Genomic DNA, 21,106 nt, shown 5'->3' on the forward strand with positions numbered 1-21,106 from the left:
TACATCTGATGGTTGATTGGCAGATCTTGATAGTTGAAAGCACTGCAAGCAGGATTCCCCCTTTTATTTTCTTAATGCTAAGCTAAGCTAACGCAAAATTTTAGCCAAATTAAAACTAGAAAAACAAGGATGTTACTACAGCAAAAAATAGTGTTGACTGCCACTGCATACATTTTCTGTGATTGGAACCATATAGTTACTCTTACCAGTTGGTTAGCTTAGCTTAGCTCAGCAGAGGTCAACAGTTAGCATGTCTTCTGATATATAAACAGATGTAATAATATTGTACATTAAAACTGTTGACTGGTCATCAGACCTTTTTGGTCGCCAAAATTACTGCTAACAGGATACCCCCTTCTTTCTTTTTATGCTAGGCTAAGCTAACCCAAACTTTTGCTTGAATACTAAAAGTGGAGGAAATAGTTTGATTTTTCTTAGACACTATTTCTGTGAGTGAATCCACATGTTTTGCCCAAAAGGGCAGGCTACTGGTACCAGTTGGTTAGCCTAGCTTAGCATAAATCAAAAGTTAGCATGTTGTTGTTTTTGTTTCCTGAAATGCATTCAGGTGTAACACTATTGAAAGTTCAAATTACTTAGCTTGTCACTGGACTTCACTTGATAGTTCAAAGCAGTGTGAGCTTTTTTTTTGTCTTGATGCTAAGCTAAGTTAACCCACACTTTAAACCAAATTGAAACTGTTCAACCACCAACCTAAAAAACTAGTTTGTCTTTCTATAAACAAAATTTTCACCAATGTTTACTACACCTTTACCAAAATGTGATGGTTCAGCTACAAGTTGGTTAGCTTAGCTTAGCACAAGTTACCAGTTAGTAAGGTGATATTTTCTGATATGCATTTAGATGTAACAAGATAGTTTGTTAAAATCTGCTGGTTGGTCAGCAGACTTTGTTTGATAGCCGTAAGCACCACGAACAGGACTCCCCTTTTTTCTTTTAATGCTAAGCTAAGCTAACCCAAACTTTTGGCAATTTAAAACAACAAATGTGTGAGTGAACAATCCCAAAGGAACAGTTTGACTTTAAATAAAACACCTTTTCTCTGATTGATACCATACATTTACCCCAAATGTGATGCTACTGCTCAAAGTTTACTAGCTTAGCTTAGCATAAGTCAACAGTCAGCATGGTGTTATTTAAACGTAATATGTTGTACATTTAAATCAGTTAGACTTTGTTTGGTAGCCCCGAGCACTGTGAGCAGGATCCTCCTTTTCCCCTTAATGCTAAGCTAAGCTAACCAAGTATTTTAGCCAAATATAATAACAAAGTGTTGACTTTTCACAGAACACTTTTTCTGTGAGTAAAATCATGTCTTTGCCAGAATGTGATGGTTCGGTTAACAGTTGTATAGCTTAGCTTAGCAAAAATTATCAGTTAGCATTCCTTTATTAGCATTGCTGTTGTTTTCTGATACAAATTTATGTTCAACAATATTGTATGTTTGAATCACTTAGCTAGTCAGTAGACTCTCTGTTTGCTAGCCCAGAACATTTGAGCACAACCCCCATTTGCCTTAATGCTTATGCTAAGCTAACTTAGCCTTTAACTTTGTAAAAGTCTGGTAAAAAAGCCAAAAACAAAAGACGAGTTGCTTTAATTTTTTAATTTCTCTGATGTTACCACCTTCTTTGAAGTTAGCGTCTTTGGATTCCGTTCAATAGAGCACAGCTAGCCTGTTCCCCCTGCCTTGTGCCTAAATGCTAAGCTAGGCTAAACTCACTCAAACATCTCATTGAAAAGTTGGCAGAAGTGTAAACTGAAAATAAAAACCAAAACCTTCAAATGAAAACTCAAACGCTCAGTACCTGCAGGTGGAACACACGTCAGGGTGTCAGCAGCTGTTTCCTTCCTCGCCTGGAGGGGGCGCAGGCGAGTCCGAAGCTGCTCACACTTCTCTGCGACACGGTGAGCTCTGGAAAAATCCTAACTTGAATAAAGAGGAGACAGAAGTTCAGCTCCAGTCCTCTGGGCGCTCGGACAGACGGACAGATTGAAGGGAAGCAGATTTCTCAGCGATGAAGGCGTTGATGCGTACAGAGGCCGGTGCACTTTTCACAGCGTGCACTTTGAGAAGGAAGCATGTTTGCAGGAGGTTACACTGCCCCCTGTTGGCAGATTAAGACTCAGAGGATTCTTCTATCTACAGGAATGCGTCTCACGCACGAGTCGGAGCGATGTTTGACCCTCGGGTGACGGCGAGGCGTGTTCAGGTGGGGATCAAAGGGTTAAACACACGACTCTGTCACCACTCAGACGGCTGTTTACGATACATCATCAGGAGGGGGCGGGGTCTGTGGGTTTCACAGGAAGTCAGGTCAGATCACAGAGTGTGTACCAAAGTGCAAAGAGTCCACACACACACGCACGCACACACGCACACACACGCACAGCCTCAGAGGGATGTTAGCGTGATGATGTATCGCAGAGAGCGTGTCGCTGTTGGCCTCCGAGGCTCGCTCTGAGGTCATGCATGGAGACGACGAAACACGATGGAGACCGAAGCTTGCAGATCCCACCTGAGGCGCTGTGACCCGAGGCGCCGGCGAGGCAGGGCGAGGCGGGGCAGTGCGGGGTCAGGAGCGATCAGGAGTGATCCATGGGCTCGGTGGCGTTGCTCTGCTCCGCGTCCTGACTCTCCATCTCCTCCGGCTCCTCCGCCTTCCCGTCAGGTTTCCCTCCACCCGTGGCGCCCGCTGCAGCAGGAGGGTCCGACGACGTTGCGACCGTCTTTGTCCCGCCTGTCCTCTCCTGGCTGGCCCCGCCTCCGTCTGTGACGCTCTGCTGCTCTCTGAGGTGGCGCTCCATGGAGGCCTGGATGGAGGACACCATCTCCTGCAGCTTCCTCCTCTGCTGCTCCATCAGGCTCGGGTCCAGGCCGCGCCCGTCCTTCATGGTCACGAAGCCCGGCGCCATGCGGACCAGCTCCCTCGTGGTGTCCTCGGGGATATCTGACAGGTCAGGGGGACCTCGTGACACGCTGGCGCTCAGGTCCACGCCGCTGCTGTGCTGGCGCGTGATAGGCCGGTGCTCAGGAGGGGAGGAGCCACCGGCGCTGCCTAAGGAGTGACCTTTACCCTGGAAGGCTGTGACGTTCTGGAGCTGCTCCTTCTTCCTGACTACGCCGCCGCTGCCCAGGCGCAGCACGCCATGGGAGGGGCTTCCCTCTCTGCTGCCCCTGGAGGCGGCCTCGGAGCGCAGCTGCACCACGGCCTCCTTCACCAGATCCTCCACGTCAGGGCCGACGGGGAAGTGACCGGCGGCGTCCACGCAGAGCTCCAGACGCTCCTCTGCGGCGTTGTATACGAACGTCTTCCCCGTCAGGTGGGGCAGCGTGCAGTGCTTCCCGTCCATCAGACCTGAGGGGGCGAGAGGAAATCAGACGCTGAAACAAACACCGAGGGACGATCAGAGGCGTGCAGGTGATAAAAACAAACGTACCCATGTCCTTCTTCACGATGTTGTAGAAGACGCCGCCCTGCTGGAATAAGTGCGGCAGCTTCTTCGCATACGACCAAACGTCCTCACCTGGAAGAGACGGAGGGTCAGAGGATTCATGGATCAGATCTGGAGAAATCTGAAATTCAGCAACAGATTTTCTCTCCTACAAACTCTAATCTGTGTTTTTCTCAGACTCTTTTTCCTCTTTTTAAATTCATTGTTTTGGTTTGTCCTCTGTGTTTACACCAGCCTCTCCTCCTGCTTCCTGCCGCCGCGCACACAGACAGACGGACAGACGGACAGGCGGGCGGCGCCGCGCTCCGGCCGGATGCTGTGGAGGATTATTGAATATGAGCGGCGCTGACAGTAAGTGCAGCGTCAGAGCCTGCAGAGCCCTCGCACTGAGCAAACCTTCCTGAACATCCGCACTCTGACGCTGACTGTGGGGCTGTTTATCTGCTGCGACCTTTGACCCTGTTGGCAGGTGAGACGGGGAGGGTCCAGAGGCCTGAGTCAGCACATAAACACACATCAACACACACACAGAGTCTGATAGGTCTCTGTAAAGTCCACGTGGACTGAGCGCAGGCTGCTGGTCTCAACAACTCTTCAGCTGACGTCTTTAAATCAACGTTTTTATCAGGATGAGTTCAAAAACACATCAGAGGACACCAGAGCAGATTAAAGTCAGGACACGGAGCAGGAAAGACAAACTAAAAGAGGTCAGAATGGCCTAAAAACAATCCTGAAAAAAATAAAATCCTGATCCTGACAGATTTCGACCACTAGAAACTGAAAAAAACACACACACAACAAGCAGGATCCCCTTTTCTTGTAGTGCTAAGCTAAGCTAACGTAAAATTTTAGCCAAATTAAAAGTAAAAAACAAGGATGTTTGTTACTTCAGCAAAAAAATAGTGTTGACTGTCATTGTCAACCTTTTCTGTGATTCGAACCACATAGTTACTCTTACCAGTTGGTTAGCTTAGCTTAGCTTAGCAGAAGTCAATAGTTAGCATGTTGTTACCTTCTGATATACAAACAGACGTAACAATATTGTACATTAAAACTGTTGGTTGGTCTTCAGACCTTTTTTGGGAGCCAAAATTACTGCTAGCTAAGCTTATGCTAAGCTAAGCTAACCCAAACTTTTTGCCAAATTACTGAAAGTGGAGGAAATAGTTTGATTTTTCTTACACACTATTTCAGTAAGTGAAACCACATGTTTTGCCCAACATGTCAGGCTACTGGTACCAGTAGGTTAGCCTAGCTTAGCATAAATTAAAAGTTAGCATTTTGTTGTTTTTGTTCCCTGAAATGCATTTAGGTGTCACACTATTGTATATTAAAGTTACTTAGCTTGTTACCAGACTTCACTTTACAGTCCAAAGCAGTGTGAGCTTATTTTTGTCTCAATGCTAAGCTAAGTTGACCCACATTTAAAACCAAATTGAAACTAAAAAACAAGGATGTTGCTACAGCAAAAAATAGTGTTAACTGTCATTGCACACCCTTTCTGTGACTGGAACCACATAGTTGCTCAAAAGTTGTTCTACTCTTACAAGTTAGTTAGCTTAGCTTAGCAGAAGTCAACAGTTAGCATGTTGTTACCTTCTGATATATATATCAGATGTAACAATATTGTACATTAAAACTGTTGGTTGGTCAACAGACCTTTTTTTGGTAGCCAAAATTACTGCTAGCAGGATCCCCCCTTTTCTTTTCATGCTAAGCTAAGCTAACCCAAACTTTTTGCAAAATTACTGAAAGTGTAGGATATAGTTTGATTTTTCTTAGACACTATTTCTGTGAGTGAAACCACATGTTTTGCCCAAAATGTCAGGCTACTGGTACCAGTAGGTTAGCCTAGCTTAGCATAAATCAAAAGTTAGCATGTTGTTGTTTTTGTCCCCTGATATGCATTTTGGTGTAACACCATTTTATGTTTGAATTGCTTAGCTTGTCATTGGACTTCACTTGATAGTGCAAAGCAGAGTGAGCTTTTTTTGTCTTGATGCTAAGCTAAGTTAACCCACACTTTAAACCAAATTGAAACTGTTCAACAACAATCCTAAAAGTATAGTTTCGCTTTCTGCAGAACACATTTTCTCCAATGTTTACTACATTTTGACCAAAATGTGATGGTTCAGCTACAAGTTGGTTAGCTTAGCTTAGCATAAATTACCAGCTAGTAAGGTGATGTTTTCTGATATGCATTCAGGTGTAACAGTATTGTTTGTTAAAAAAATGCTGGTTGGTTGCAGACTTTGTTTGATAGCTGTAAGCATATGTTTATTAAACAGCTCCCAGGCTTAGCAGCATGTTTAATAAAGTTAAATGAAAACTTAAAAAAATAAACAGCTAAAGTTTTCTTCAGTAAATAAAGTTTTCAAAAATGTAACTGCAATAAAAGTGGACAGAATTTAGTTTGTGCTGCTTTTTGCAGGCATGTAATGCAGCTGAATTAATTTTCTGTTTGGTTTTACATGACTGAGTTTAATTGTTTTGACCTTCTAGGGCTTCCGTAGAGTTTCTTAAGAGGCAGAAAAAACACATTCCTGTGGGTGTTGATTAGAGGAATGATTTTTGTGTATGTGGAAGTTTAAATAAGCTCATAGGCAGTAAGATAGTCACGATGCTAATTGCGTTAGCCTGTTAATGGGATTTTCCATTGACATTAGCATTATCGGTACCGATATGCCTCAAAATGCCAAATATCGGCCATACTGAGACTGTGATTCTCTATCCACCATACATATGTTAAAAAGAAATTTATTTCTTTAGAGCAAGTCCTAAAAAACTTCGTATTTATAATAAAATACCTTTTTTTAAATTGCCCTACTGGCCTTTATTATAAAAGTTTGATTCTGCCAAGTAAATATAAAAAATATGGGGAAAAAATATGGAAACTATTAAAAGAAAATAGTGAAAAAAAAGGATGTGCCATGAAATTAAATTTGGTGATGTTTCCCTTTTTTTAAATGTGTTTTTTTTTGGCAGGAGTGGGCTTCCGTACATTAATAATGAATGAAGTTAGTAAATAAACCGACACAGAGAAGCTCTTTTCATGTTTCGCTGCTCACTCCACACTTTGAAACCTCTTCTAAAATCCAGCAGACAGCTGGACCAACAGGTCAGAGGAAGAAAACAAAGGATGATGAGTTTTTCCTGCGTCAGTCGGAGCGTCTGAGAGATCAGACGGGATCTCTGTGAGCCGGCTGAGCAGGTAGGTCCCAACATCTGAGGCTCAGAGATTACGCTTCAAGCAGGAACGATGAGAGCAGCGAGACAGGAAGAGGACTGATCTGTGTTTGTTTTTGTTGATGTTTTCAGAGGTTTGAGTTTCAGGAGAGAGTGACGTGAAGCAGGAGAGCGCCAGGTTCAATCTGAGACATCCAGTCTGGGTTTAAATTTCTTTTTCATCAGCTTAAAGATGACTTGTTTTAAAGCAGGGATTCACTCTGAGAGAAATGATCTCAAGGTGAAGTTTGTTAAACCTCCTCTCTAACATTTTAGATTTCTAATGGCGTCTCAGCGTCTGAACTTTGAGCCTGAAAGTTTCTCTGATCAGTAAAATAATCTAAGGATCGATGAGTCAGACGATCGTCAGCTGCAGGTGAAAAGTTTCACACAGAAAGTTTAAAGGGAGGAGCGTGTGGGGTGGGCGTTACTTTTCTTACCCATCAAGGTGGCGAGGAGACAGAGCGAGGACATCTCAAGGTCGATGCTGTCCTGGAGCTCCCGGCTGCTCATCCTGCCGGCGTCCTCGCTCTTCACAGCGTGCAGCGCCGAGTGCGAGCTGGACGCCCGCGGGATGGAGGAGGAGGAGGAGGATGAGGAGGAGGAAGGGCTCTTTTGGTCCTCAGGTCCCCGCAGGATCTCCACCGTCACCCTGTCCCCGTGCTGCAGCGCCACGGGCTCATTCTCCTCGCCGTCCTTGGGAGGGGACAGCTCTTTGGGCGGGAAGCCGTAGCGGATGCACTGCTGCGGCGGCGGCACGCCGAACTGGTTGGCGATGCTCTTCTGCAGCTCGGAGAAGGTGGTGTGAGCCTGCAGGGTCAGCATGGCCTGCCTGCCGTCGCTGGTGGTCACACGGATCTTCTTCTCCTTACTGGACGAGGAGGGGGAGGAGGATTTGGTGGGCGTGGCCGGAGCGGAGGAGGAGGAGGTTTCCGGAGAGCCGCCGGGGGACGACGGGCGAGCGTGCGGCTTCTGCTCCTGCTTCAGTTTGTCCGTGCGTCTCTTCTGGGAGACGAAGGCCTGCTCGCTGATGCTCTGCTGGATGCTGCGCTCCGCCCGGCTCATCGTCAGCTCCTCTTTGTGGAGCGTCTTCGCCTTCTGACCCGTCAGGATGATCTTCGTCGGCGGCTGGGGGTCCACCGCCTGAGGGGTGTCTGCGGCGTCAGTGAGGCGCTGGGCGTGCGCCCCGTCGATGGACACGGGATTGTACTCGTCCGGGTTCTTCTTGGCGGTGTGGTGCAGGATGGTGTTGACCACTTTCTGCACCAGGATCTCGCTGCCGAACTCCCCGGGGAAGTGTTTGGTGACCAGCTTCATGGCCACGTCGTACACGTTGCTGTTCAGAGCCGGGTCGGTCTCGTACTGGAACCAGTACACGGTCTCCCTCACCACCCGGCCCCCCCACTCCAGCGTGATGGGGAAGGCCTCAGGGAGGTTGTCGTACTCCTTCCCCTCCCAGTAGTGCTTAAAGCCACACCCACACTTCCCGCCCTGGGAGCGGGTGTTGGTTCTGTCCCCGTCCAGGTAGACCACGGACCCGTTTCCCCGGATGTGGCGCACCGAGGTGCCGTGGCACCAGTTGCAGGTGTTGAGGGAGCTCAGTTTGTAGTCTGGGAGCAGGACGTCCCTCTGCGGGTCGTAGGAGCAGACCACGTTGTTCAGGGGGAAGCTGTAGTTCTTGTCCGGCCTCAGCTGGCCGTGGGTGGACTTCGCCAGGTTGTAGAGCTTCCCGCCCGGAACCAGCCACTCAGGAGGGACGTGGAGCTCGGAGAGCGCTCCGCAGATCAGGCAGCGGTGCAGCCGGTTCTCCATCACCGACTTCTTCGCCGCCTCCGTCACCTCCTCGGGCTGGATGCCGATCACGCCGGTCCTCCTGTAAACGTACTGATGCACGTCCGCCACCAGCGACGGGTGGATGCTGTGCTTCTCCATGAACACCTCCTCCATGGCGTTGACCAGCCGCATCAGGTACTTGTCCTGCAGGCTGCGGTCCCCGCCGATCACGCAGCTCCCGTCGGACTCCAGCTTGATGTACTTCCTGATGAGCTCCTGAGGGATCCCCCAGGCCTTGGGCAGCAGGCGGGCCGGCAGCTTGGGCAGGACGCTGTTCTTGATCCCCACCAGAGGGATGTAGTGGTTCCTGCTGGAGCTGCTCCAGGCGATGCAGATGGGTTTGTTGAGCTTCCCGTCCTTCCCCCTGCACTGCTCCTCGGCCACCAGCCCGGGCAGGAAGGTGGCCGAGTAGTCCCCGGAGCTGCGCATCCCGCTCAGAGAGTCCAGCAGGATGATGGGTCTGTGGAGGACGTTGGCCAACCCGAAGATGTGGATGTTGCGCAGCCCGAGCGGGACGCCTTCAGGGGGGATGAAGAGGGGGTCGCACTCGTTGATGATGTCCTCCCACTCGGCTGCGTCGATGAAATCCTGAAAGAGGGCCTTGTAGCGGTCCAGGTTCTGCTTGAAGTTCTGTTTGAGGTTTTCTCTCAGGGCGTGCCAGAACAGTTCTCTCCCCACCAGGGCTCTGGACACAGCGTGGACCAGGCAGTGGCCGTCCCCGTCCACATGCACCGGGATGAGACATTCCCTGCTGCTGTTGGCCTTCTTCACCTCCTCCAGGGTGTCATGGAGGTAGATGAGACTCCCGGACCGGTCCTTACCGTAGCCCATGGTGGAGACGTGGTCCGGCTCGATGAGGAAGGCTCTGTCCCCGAGCAGGGAGCAGTCAAAGATCTCCCCCTGGTTCATGTCCCTCAGCAGCTTGGCTTTGCCGGTCTGTTTGTCCATGCCGTAGCGGGTGAGCACCGGGGACAGGAGCTTGCAGTGGTAGTTGGACAGCCCCATGACTTTCACCAGCTCCGTGCCTTTCTTCGGGGCCCCGGTGACGCCGAGCAGGGCGTTCCTGAGCAGGTTATGGAGCACCACATCAGGGTCGGTGACTTCCTCCACGTTCAGCAGGCTCTTCTGCTCGTGCCGCTGCCCACACTCCGTGCACTCGATGCTGATGGAGCCGTACGCTGGGAAGAAGAGCCTCGCCTGACATTTCGGGTCCGGGCAGGTTCCAGACAGAATACGCTTGTCTTTCTTCTTGGAGCTCTGGAGCAGCGACATTTCGGGCGGGAGGAGCGGGCGGTGTGAGCCAGCTTCACTGGATCATGATAAGGTCAGTCCGCTGAGGCTGTCACAAGAGCTCGGACTCGGAAAAACACAATTATTTACAGAATAACACCAGAAAAACACGGAAGCGGCTGTTTTTTTCTTTAGCAACTGACCGTTGCCAAACGTAATGACGTCATGACGTATGAGCATGGTACTTGTAGTTCCGTTGTGACGTTTCTTGTCCTTAATCGCAAACAAAAAGAAAAATAATCAACCTATCCGTTTTAATTCTTAATTAATACACTATTTTAATCTTTTGTTTGATTTAAAAATATAAAAAATCTGCCGAATGATTAAAAACAAAAAAGATGACACAAATTAAGCCACATTTCCCACAATGCAACACGACGCAATGAAGGGGATAGTAACTCTTTCCAGTGATCCGGTCTGTTTGGCTCGGCTCAGCAAAAGGATCCGGATCTTTCAGCGGCCGGATCTATTTTTGTAACTTTCATAACCACGTTTTATTTCATGAATCAGTTTAATTGAGCGTTTCTAGTAAATTAATGTTTGTTAACAAATTTGAATCTACAAATTCCTTTAATACTCTAATTTTAATTCCGTTTTTTTATTTAACCAAACACATGACAGTCAGATACGTGGATGCTTAAATGAATTTACTAACTAAATTAATGAGTTATGTATGGAAGATCTTTGCCACAACGTATGAAGAAATGGGAAATAATGTTATATTGTGAAAAAAATACTTATTTATTTATTTATTTAATTATTTATTTTATTCTATTTTCAGGACAAGAATGCATGCATTGACTTTTTTCAATAGGGCAAGTTTCCTGTTTTTGTTTTTTTTTTTCATTTTAATTTTTTTGTTTTCTTTTTTTTTAACTATTGCATTTTTATATATAAAAAAAAACATTCATTTTATTTATTTATTTTTGGTTTTATTTTGTTTTTTCCTATTTTATTTTGGACGATTTTCCCATATTTTTGGCACACCTTTTTTCTTATTATTTCTTTTTACCTTGCGGAACCATTTATTTAATTGTCGCTATTGGGGAAGACAGTATTTTTTTCAATCTGATGAGTATTCTTTCTTTTTTTTTACTTTTATGGTTGTTTCCTTACTTTGTTTTACCTCGCCATTTTGATTATTCATAATTATCAACTATTTTTCTGTTGGGGGCAGGCCAGATTTTTTTCCCTTTATTTTAAGTGGGGGCAAATTTCCCTTTCTTTTTTATTTTTCGTTTTACCTGGAAGAAAAGAAATATGATGTTTCCTCAATTAATTTTAGTGCACGTTTCCCTTTTAACAAACAAACAAATAAATAAAAACAAAAAATCATGCACATCAATGTTCTGAGACACAATTCATACTGATGATAAAGAGTGTTTTTTTTTTTAACCAAAAAACTAATGAGAGATTATTTTACATCCCTGTACAGAGACATTCAGCTCATGTGTATGACATATTTCATGCGTGTGTTAAATATTATCCATAAATTCTTAGTTTTAAGCAGGAAGGAGCGCTCGCTGGACTCAGACACAGGTTTGAGGTGCTCCTCTGGATAGGCAAGAAAAAAAATGAATCAAGGCCCTTTCTTTATAAGAGTTAATATGTCTTTATTTTAACAGCAGAGTCGTGTTAACATTAAAAACACACTTTTACTGTTTTTGCATCAAGCTTTCATCAACTTTGACTAAATAATCTTCCCCCAGGTTGAAGCAAACTCCCCAAAGGACTCATCCATCATGTAAGGAAGCATCGAGGCAGAAAATACTTTCAGTTCCTATAACTGACCACCAGGTGACAGTCTTTCCCTTAGAGTGTAACAGCCACTCTGACAGCAAACAGGTGAAAGAGCCACGTTATCAGAGCTCTCTGAATAATGTGAGGCAGAGTGAACAAAGGAAAGAAAACCTCAACTTCTGGGCTCAAAGGCTGAAGGTGACGTAGATCTGCTGCTTGTTCTGATTCACACCTGTGTTTTTCTCCATCACTGAGGCAGAGTTGCAGCTGTGGCAGAGGTTTATTGTCACGCTGCGGTCTTATCTGTGTGCAGCAGCAGCAGCAGCAGCAGGGGCTGATGGGAGCTGTGAGGAGCTGGTAGAAAGCACGTGTCCTGCTCTGATCTCTCAGCTCGTCCTTGTTTGTCCTCAGCAGCGTCAGAGCGTCACTTCTCCTCAGGTTGACCAGAGGAAACAGCGCGCCACAAAATGCTTCTCCTCCCAGCTGCTGCCCTGTGCTGTCTGTGTTCAGGTGAGTCTTTCAATCAGCCAATCAGGAGCCAACAAAGTCCACCTTTACCAAACACTGTCTCACTCACCTTCACCTGTCTGTCTCTGTGTCTGCAGCTCTGCTTACCACGGCAGAAGATCTGATTCAGGAGGATTTAACACTGACCAGGAGAGTCGGAGACAACGTCTCCTTCAGCTGTGGACAAACTCATGGATGTTATGTTGATGGTGCGCTGCTCTGGTACCAGAAGAAAGACACAGAAACATTCAGAGCGATTCTTGCTATAGCCATCTCTGATGGCACAGTGCATAAAGTCTTCAATCACCCTCAGGAAGATGATTTCTCAGCTGTGATGAAACAAAACAGCTGTGAGTTACAGATCCAGAGAGTTGAACTCTCTCATTCAGCCACCTACTACTGCTCCTGTGTGAAAGTTGATTCCCACAGTGAGAAATGCTGAGAGCAGCCTGAACAAAAACCAACAGATGAACAGATGTCACTCAGAGAGCAGAAACCACAGACAGAGTCACAAACATGATGAACTGAGAGACTCATTTCTCTACTGCTGACAGCAACACTTAATTCTATTCTATTCTATTCTATTCTATTCTATTCTATTCTATTCTATTCTATTCTGTTATATTAATATTTTTTTGGTTTATTTAATTATTCATTTATTTTTTCATTCATCTTCTTCTGCTTATTCTGTTCATGTTGTTGAGTGTCAAGAGCCTATCGCAGCTGTCTTTGGGTACACCCAAGACTGGTGTCCAGTCAGTGACAGGGCTGACACACAGAAACAGACAACCATTCACTGCATTATTAAAAACAGACACGACTCTTTAGCTACCAGAAATTTGTTGACAAAGACTATGATGTAAAATATTCGTCAATGAACCATTTTATTGATCCAAAACCTAACTAAAAACTGAGTAAAAAACAGACACACTGTCAAAGACTGAAAAAACACACATTTGAGACCACTCAACAAATCAAAGGCAAGATGAAAATGCTGGTGGGGTGGTGGTGGCACTGGGTCAATATCAAAATGCAGCTGTTAACTGCGTCTATAGAAGTAAATCGTGTTTTTCAGCGGGAGGCGGGGTCTGGTGGAGCTTGTCAATCAAATTTCTGCTCATAAACTACTGTGGGTGAGAGCGGTGCGCTCTTTGGATGAGAGCTCAGCATGGATATGAGGAGAAGATGTGAGATGACAGAGACACAGAGAGACGCTGTAAGTCAGAAAAGTTCAGGTAGCTCACGCTCCAACTGAGGATGTGTCGCAGTAGTTCAGAGAGAAAGAGCGGAGCCATAGTGAGAAAAGACGACTTAGGGCGTATTCAGACCTGGACTGTTTGGTCCACTTTAAACGGACCAGGGTTCGTTTCCCACCCTGGTGCGGACTTTTCATGCAGGTGTGAATAGACACAAACGAACCCTGGTGCTGACCAAACAACCGGACCCAGACCCACTTTTTGAGGTGGTCTCAGTCCGCTTCCAAACGAACTCTGGAGAGGTTCGTGGTTCTCCGGTGCAGGTCTGAATACAAACCGAGGTCCATCTGAACTAACTACAGGATACATGCTCCTTTTGGGCCTATAGAGCCACCGTAACCTAACTGTCTTTGGTTCATACCTGATCCTCCGTCTTCTGTTTAGCCACGCTGTTGCTAGCATGTTGTGGGTCAGGACACGCAGAGCATAGCGCCTCCTTGCTGCGATCATTGGTCTTCCTGTTCCTAAATTGTAAACGGTGTTGTTAAGCTGCTTTGAAGGAGCTGCTCTTGAAACTGAAAATGATTTAGCAGCTCTAATAAGAGCACAAACACATGTTAACCTCCATTTCCAGGTCTGTACTCTGTGTGCCGCCCTTTGTCAGTGCTGTCCAATGAGAGCACTGATCCTCACACACCTGGATGTGTTTACAGAATATAGTCCACTTGATAAAAGTACAATCTGAATACGAACCGCACCAAACGATAAAAAATAAAGTCCGCTTTTGGTCCGGACCAAACAAGTGGACCAAAGGACTTTTCTGGTCTGAATACAGCCTTAGAGCATGGAGGGGATCAAAGGATGGAGCGCCTGAGACAAACACAATTTAAAAAGTACCTTTTGTCTTTTTTAAATCAAAAACAGGAAGAGAGACATAAAAGAAGAGGGTGCATTCCTTTTAGGTAGTTTTGGTGTGTACATAGTCAGAGAAAACAGTTTCATTCGGGACTTGAAAGATCATTCAGGATGCTCTGAAAATGGCAATGCATTGTGACAGCTGTGTGCAAGTGTTTTTCTCCAGTGGCTGCGGTCTTTTGTGTAACAGGGGCAGAACTCCCCCGCACGCGATGCTGAGAGCTGGGAATTGTAAACAGCAAATACCCCCCCCCCCCAGCTCTGTCTCTGATTGGTTTAGACCAGGATATGATCTCACCATGAGTGTGAGTTTGGTCACAGGAGAGCACAGAGAGATGATGGGCTTGTGAAAGATTGTTTGCTTCCTAACAGCATCTATAAGTGTTTGTGGCATTCTTAAAGTTTTAGCCGTATACGAGAGCCATGTGCGATATAATTTACATCTAAAACGTCTGAAAAAGAAAGATGATAATTCAGAAGGAAGGCGGCTTTTATTTTTGCGTGGCAGTGCGCTGCAATCCTTTACATGAAGCGTTGACCCTGCAACAAATTGTGTTCTGAGAGCACTTTTTTGTTGTTTTTAAAGATTAAACATGAAGGACTGAATTGAATTCAGGAGAAACATGATGGAGGCTCCAAAGTCACGACCACAGCATCTGTAACAGGTTGCAACATTTTTATTTTCACATAATTACATGCCCACCACTAAAATAATCAAACTATTTTGAAGTGATTGGGTGGCCCAATTGCAATACCTTTGCGGCCCACAAGGGGGCCATGGCCCACAGGTTGAGAATCACTGGTCTACGGTACAAACACAAAAATATGGACTGTAAGAAGAGCAAGGCTGGAGCTCTAGAGAATATATCAAAATAACAGCATCAAAGTCTACGCCACCACATGAACCAAACTTCTTGGTGTCAAGAGGTAAACAGACACAACTCTGTAGTGGAGATCACTGCGTTAATAAAAACAGACACAACTCTGTAGTGGAGATCACTGCATTAATAAAAACAGACATGACTCTGTAGTGGAGATCACTGCATTAATAAAAACAGACATGACTCTGTAGTGGAGATCACTGCATTAATAAAAACAGACATGACTCTGTAGTGGAGATCACTGCATTAATAAAAACAGACATGACTCTGTAGTGGAGATCACTGCATTAACAAAAACAGACATGACTCTGTAGTGGAAGGCACCACATGGTCTCTAAATGACTTGATAAACATTGTCTGTTGGGATAAGTGAATTAGTGTTTTCTTTATTGAATAATGAATTTGAAGAATTTGCAGTGTTTCTTCACATCACTTCACTTCCCATTTTTCTCTCTCCCACTCTCTCTCCTCTATCTGTCTCTCTCTAACCCCAACACAGTCGAGACAGATGTCTGTCTAACATGAGTCTGGTTCTGTCCGAGGTTTCTGCCCGTTAAAGGGAAGTTTTTCCTTGCCATTGTAACTTGCTAAATGCTGCTAAGTCCTGTACTCATGGTGGATTAAGATAAGATAAGACTCCTTATCTTGTCTTGATGTTGGGTTTCTGCTAATAAAATTTTATTAACATTTACGGGTCTAGACCTGTTAATGTTTTTGTAAAGTGTCTTGAAATAACATTTGTTTTGATTTGGCGCTTAACAAATAAAGATTTATTGATTGATTGATTCTTTCTCACAGATTGTCTAACATTAGCGTTGTGTTGTAATTGTAATGCTAACTCATTCCAGTAGATGGCAGTAATTTACCTAAACCTGCCACCACATTGTCTAACAGCGTTAGCTCCATGCATTGTGGGAAACAGTATGTCAGGTAGACTTGTCTGTTACTGAGACATTTTCCTGGATCAGTCAGACATCCAGGGATTTTTAGTTTACTGCAGAGTTTGCAAGTTTTCACATACTGACTACTACAGACTGAATTTTGGCCGAACTAGTAGGAACTGCTTGTTTGGAAAAAAGCCAATGACTGTTGTGATCCTCAGAGTCCATGGCACAGGGAGCTGAACAAAGTTGTGTCTTGTCAACAGATGAACGGTTAACAGAGTGAAATGTTTGATGAAGTGAGCTCAGCTCTGAAAAAGAGGAGAAAAGAAGAGACAGACCTGTTGATGTCAACTTTAGAGAAACACTTCATGGAGCTGAAATCTGATCCTGGTTCATCCTCGGACTCATTCAGCAGCTCACAGGTTTTTGTACCACTCTTTCTCACTGTGGGAGACTGGAAAGGGATTCTACATCTTTGGCTCTGGGACTAAACTGTTTGTAGGAGGTAAGAAATCAAATTTTGCTCTTCTTTATTTATTTTTAGATTTTTATTTTATTTTATTTATTTATTTTAACTTTTTTTTAATTCTTTTGTAATCAACTTTATAGTGAAAGACATTACAGAGTCTGAGGGCAAAAATATATGTAAATTGATCAATCAATCAATCAATCTATAAATAAAACAATAAATCAATCAGTGTTTATTTATAGAGCCCTTTACAGAACCCAAAAGGGCCCAAAGTGCTTTACAGTAGTGTCAGAGGATAAATAAGAACATTATAGATAAAAGCAACATAAAACAATATTGTAGAAACGATAAATATGAACGGAAAGATACATAAAAATGCAAGGGAAGGTGTGCATAAGGGTGCATAAAAGCCATTTGGAAGAGGTAAAACAAGTTAAAAATTAATATGAGCACAATACCTAAAAGCCTTAGTCAGGGTTAAAAGCCATTCTAGAAAAGTGAGTTTTCAGTTTAGATTTAAAAAGACCAAAGTGGTGGTGCGGATGTGCGTACAAAAGAACCCAGCAGAAGTCCATGGATGGATCCATTGGGGATAAGAATGGAGAAAGCACTTATTGTCCATAACCCCATGCTCATCAATGTCCATCATAGAATATACATACGTGAGAAGAAAGGAAAAACAAATGATAACAACAGTAACAGAAAACAAAACAAAACAACAAACAGGTCAGAGCCACAAGGAAAAAAAAGTGTCCATTTATTCAACTGTTTTTCAAGGTAGATCATTACCTTAGTCAGAGTCTCCATAACAGAGTCTTTCACACTATGAATGCGGGCAACTGAATTCTCTAAGAAAGCTATTTCTCAATAAACAAGGAGCCAAGCACAAATAGCTAAACAATAAAGGGGTTTCTTGTGAGTAGCCACTAGCTTTTTTGCTGCTGCCAACAGTGTACATCTTCTGGACACTGTCGGACCAGTATCAGAGTAACAATGACCCAAAGATTAATGAAAAAAAAAAAATGTAACAAAGTCTAAAATATAATAACGTGTCAAAAAACATTAACAAAGGTGCTGAGCCCAAAATGTCATTTAAGGAATTTGATTAAACCCAGAATTAAATGAAATGCTTTATTTGAAAATGTAAAAGACTTTATATATATATATATATATATATATATATATATATATATATATATATATATATATATATATATATATATATATATATTCCCCTTATATATAAGGGAATCTTCAGACAAACAGAAAATCAGAACAAGGCAAACTAAAATTTTAAAAACAGTTAAAGAATTAAATAATTAAATTAAATAATAAAATAATTTCATTAATGATAGTATTTATAATTAATGAATCTAAATAACTGCATCTAAATCGCATATCTGCTAAAGATCCCCAAATAAATAAGTTGAATTCCAGGAAGTTACAAAATTGTAGTGCATGACAAATCAAATGAACACATGAAGAAGAGAAGATTTATGAATTCACAAATTTTTCAATTCAATTGCAACCATTTACTGTATCTTAGAAGTCAATTATGTTTTTCAGTGGCAGAAGTCGGGGTCTGGTGGAGTTATATATATATATATATTAATTAATTAATTAATTAATTTATATTTGTGTGTGAGTGTGTGTGTGTGTATAGCTGCACACAATTGGACAGAAAAACTTTAAGAAAAATCCTGAAATAAGTTTAACTGATTGATCTGTTATTGTTGATTTTGTTGAAGGAGTTCAATCTCTGACAGGTTGTTTTTTTTCTGTGTGAGTAATTAATGTGAATCAGTTCTTTGAAGCTAAACATAATTGTTGAAAGTGTAGAAAGAATGTAAAGAAAGAAAGCCAGCTAATAATATCTGCTAACAGTGTTTGATCTGCAGCTGGAGCCAGTTGATGTGACTTTCTCCTGGACTGAAGAGAAGTTTAGTGATCAGAGTCCCGTTTCCCTCCTCAGATGAGCCCGTGGTGAAGCCCGTGGTGAGCGTGTACCCGGCAGCACCCAGAGCCCAGCTGGAGGGGAAGAGCTCCCTGCTGTGTGTGGCCTCAGACATGTTTCCTCCTCTGGTCCAAATCTCCTGGAAAAGACGCAAGGAGGACGGTGGTCTGGAGCTGCTGCCCCCTGCTGAGGGAGAGCAGCTGGAGCTCAGAGAGTCTGGACGCACCGTCTCCATCCTGAGCCTCCTTCAGAGAGAGACCAGCTCAGAGAAATACCTCTGCTCTGTGCAGCACGAGGGAGGCAGAGTGGAGGCTCCAACACAACAAGGTGAAGAAGGCTTGGTGTCTGATTCAGCTTCATGAGATTAGAGCAGATTACAGATTAGATCAGAGATGAAGGAGCAGCTCTTTATGACTCCTTGTCTTTAACAGAAGTTCCAGCTGCTGCAGCCTCCTGTCCTCCAGAGAGGGAGCCCATTGAGCGCACAGCTCTGCAGCAGAGCCAGCGTAAGAAGCAGACAAAGAGCAACTTTATGAATCCACAGGGAGACACGAGGACAACGCATTCCTCTGAGACACAACATGAAGATGAAGAAACACAGCAGATATCAACACAGTCAATCAAATATGAGACTTTAACACCAAACAGATTAGCAAAGGAAATGGAAGCAGCAGAGGACCATCACACGTCCACTCTGCAGAGTTTAGCTCTGAAATTCAACTGAAAACTTTATTTCAAACATGTAAAAAAAAATTACAATTACTGTGACATGTTTCAAAAACAAAAACATCAACCATCAGCCTAGAGTCAATGAACACTTCTATAACATCTCAGCTATAATATATTCAAAGCTGCTTATTCACAAATATACACAAAATATTATTTATACATAATACTTGACTTCTATACATAAACATCTGTATTCACAAAGCTGCTTACAACAAATATCCACATATTACCCCTTCATTTCTTTGGGTATATTTTTCTATAAATACTGTTGCTTTTCAACAAATATACAAATAATACAACCCCAAAGTATATTTCATTTCTTAACATATATATTTTACTTCTTAGGATTTATATTTCTGTACATATAGCTGCTTATGAACAAATATTCACATAAAAAGACCCCATAAACAATACTAATTTATATACATATATTTCTATTTGTATAGCTGATGATGTAAAAATATACACATATTATCCATATATGAAACTTGATTTTTTTTACATATATATTTCTATAAATATAGTTGTCTATACAAAAATGAAAATATAACATAAGCATTTGTATATGAATAGTTGTTTCTTCACATATATGTTTCATACATAAGGACACTTCTTTACAAATATTCACATATAACCCCTTTATATAATACTATACTATAACAGTTATTTTCACATTATATGATATATTATTACACTATATATTTATAATTTTAGAGTTGATTAAATACAAATATACGCATATTATTACCCAACATGTTTAATACTTGATTTCTGTGTGTGTGTGTGTGTGTGTGTGTGTGTGTGTGTGTGTGTGTGTGTGTGTGTGTGTGTGTGTCAGTCTCCTTCCAGTCTCAGTGCAGGGTGAAGCTGCTCTCTGTGCTGTACTCCCTGCTGATAGTGAAGAGTCTGGTGTACTGCTGTGGACTCTCTCTGCTGAGGATCCTCACAAACTAGCCACCGTCCATCAGCTGCACATGTGCTGACTGACTGTCTTCTGCTGGCCTCTTCTCACCATCAAATCTCATCAGCTCACCTCTGTCAAGCTTGTTGTACTGTGTGAATACATATGTTTTTTATTTTATTTTTTACAGTGTAACTTTCTGAATCAGCTGAAATATTCTCAGAGTTTGTCTTTGATTCACATCTTTGTTTTGATGGATTTCATTTTGGCTTCACAGCAAATAAAATCACACTCAGCTTTATTCAACGTGTGTTTTTGTTTTTGAAGTCTGGTCCAAGTCCCTGGATCTCCTTCAGCTCAGCATCTTGTGGATCCTAAAAAGCTGCGTGCTCTTTGTGTTCAGACTTGGAGCTGACAGTCAGAGAGAAGACAAACAGGTAGTGAGAGTGAGAGCAGTGTGTGAGTGTGTGAAGCAGCAGCAGATATGAATCTGTCCTCGGTGGTTATTAGGACTCCTAAAAAGCTGTTGACAGCAGATCAACACTTCCTTCCTGCAGCACAGAGAGCATCTGTGTGGCTTTCTGCTCCAACCGTTAGCTCAGCCTTTTCTCAGCATCAACACAATGACAGTTACAAGCATCCACTCTGGTTAAAGCATCATTCCAGGAAATCCAGTCTGATTTCAGTGCTCAGAATTCAGCGTCTCACCTTTGACCTGTGTTTGTTGTGCAGAGAGAGACAGAGCTGAAACTGGGCCTGAACTCAGAGCTGAGGAGCTGAAATCAAACAGACTTCTTGTAGTCTGCTCAGACCCCCTTTAAAAGCTCTCACTGATTCTTAGAGGAATCTTCTTTCTACAATCTTACACTCCACTTTCATCCTCCAACTATTGTCTGATGCTCATGTCCTCACATTTCTTCCTTTAGTTTCCCTTTTCTAACGATGACAGAAAGCAAACACAGGCATTATTTCCCCAGTGTTTAGACTTTATTCAGACTGATCAAACCTCTGTGTCATCATTTCTTTCAAACAGCTGGAGCTTTAAAGCAGCTGACTGTGCTGTGTGTTGATGTGGATCAACAACAGTATCATCAGCGTAGAGCTT

At 43.4% G+C, this 21,106-nt stretch overlaps 1 protein-coding gene and 1 pseudogene across 1 annotated transcript; one reads left to right on the plus strand and one right to left on the minus strand.

Moving 5' to 3' along the window:
- Positions 1–260: 260 nt before the first annotated feature.
- On the minus strand, positions 261–9,981 carry vcpip1 (valosin containing protein (p97)/p47 complex interacting protein 1). Its single transcript, XM_074689029.1, has 3 exons — positions 7,143–9,981; positions 3,463–3,549; positions 261–3,380 (listed from the first exon to the last, which is right to left on the minus strand). Exons 1-3 carry the CDS (start codon positions 9,805–9,807, stop codon positions 2,608–2,610), a joined length of 3,525 nt encoding a protein of 1,174 aa, XP_074545130.1. The 5' UTR covers positions 9,808–9,981; the 3' UTR covers positions 261–2,607.
- Positions 9,982–11,961: 1,980 nt separating this feature from the next.
- LOC141804694 (immunoglobulin lambda-1 light chain-like) lies at positions 11,962–20,087 on the plus strand (annotated as a pseudogene).
- The last annotated feature ends 1,019 nt before the right edge of the window (positions 20,088–21,106 follow it).

Source organism: Halichoeres trimaculatus, unplaced genomic scaffold (genome assembly GCF_033239565.1).
Source record: "Halichoeres trimaculatus isolate MK-OKI-2021-1 unplaced genomic scaffold, fHalTri1.1 fHalTri1_scaffold_15, whole genome shotgun sequence".
Lineage (NCBI taxonomy): Eukaryota > Metazoa > Chordata > Actinopteri > Labriformes > Labridae > Halichoeres > Halichoeres trimaculatus.

Bases quoted from the DNA above. Each gene is read 5' to 3' on its own strand.
- vcpip1 (XM_074689029.1), bottom strand. From the start codon at position 9,807: ATGTCGCTGCTCCAGAGCTCCAAGAAGAAAGACAAGCGTATTCTGTCT. The intron at 3,550-7,142 runs GTAAGAAAAGTA...CGTCTCTTCCAG, and splicing joins TCTCCTCGCCACCTTGATGG to GTGAGGACGTTTGGTCGTAT. The intron at 3,381-3,462 runs GTACGTTTGTTT...TCGCCCCCTCAG, and splicing joins CATCGTGAAGAAGGACATGG to GTCTGATGGACGGGAAGCAC.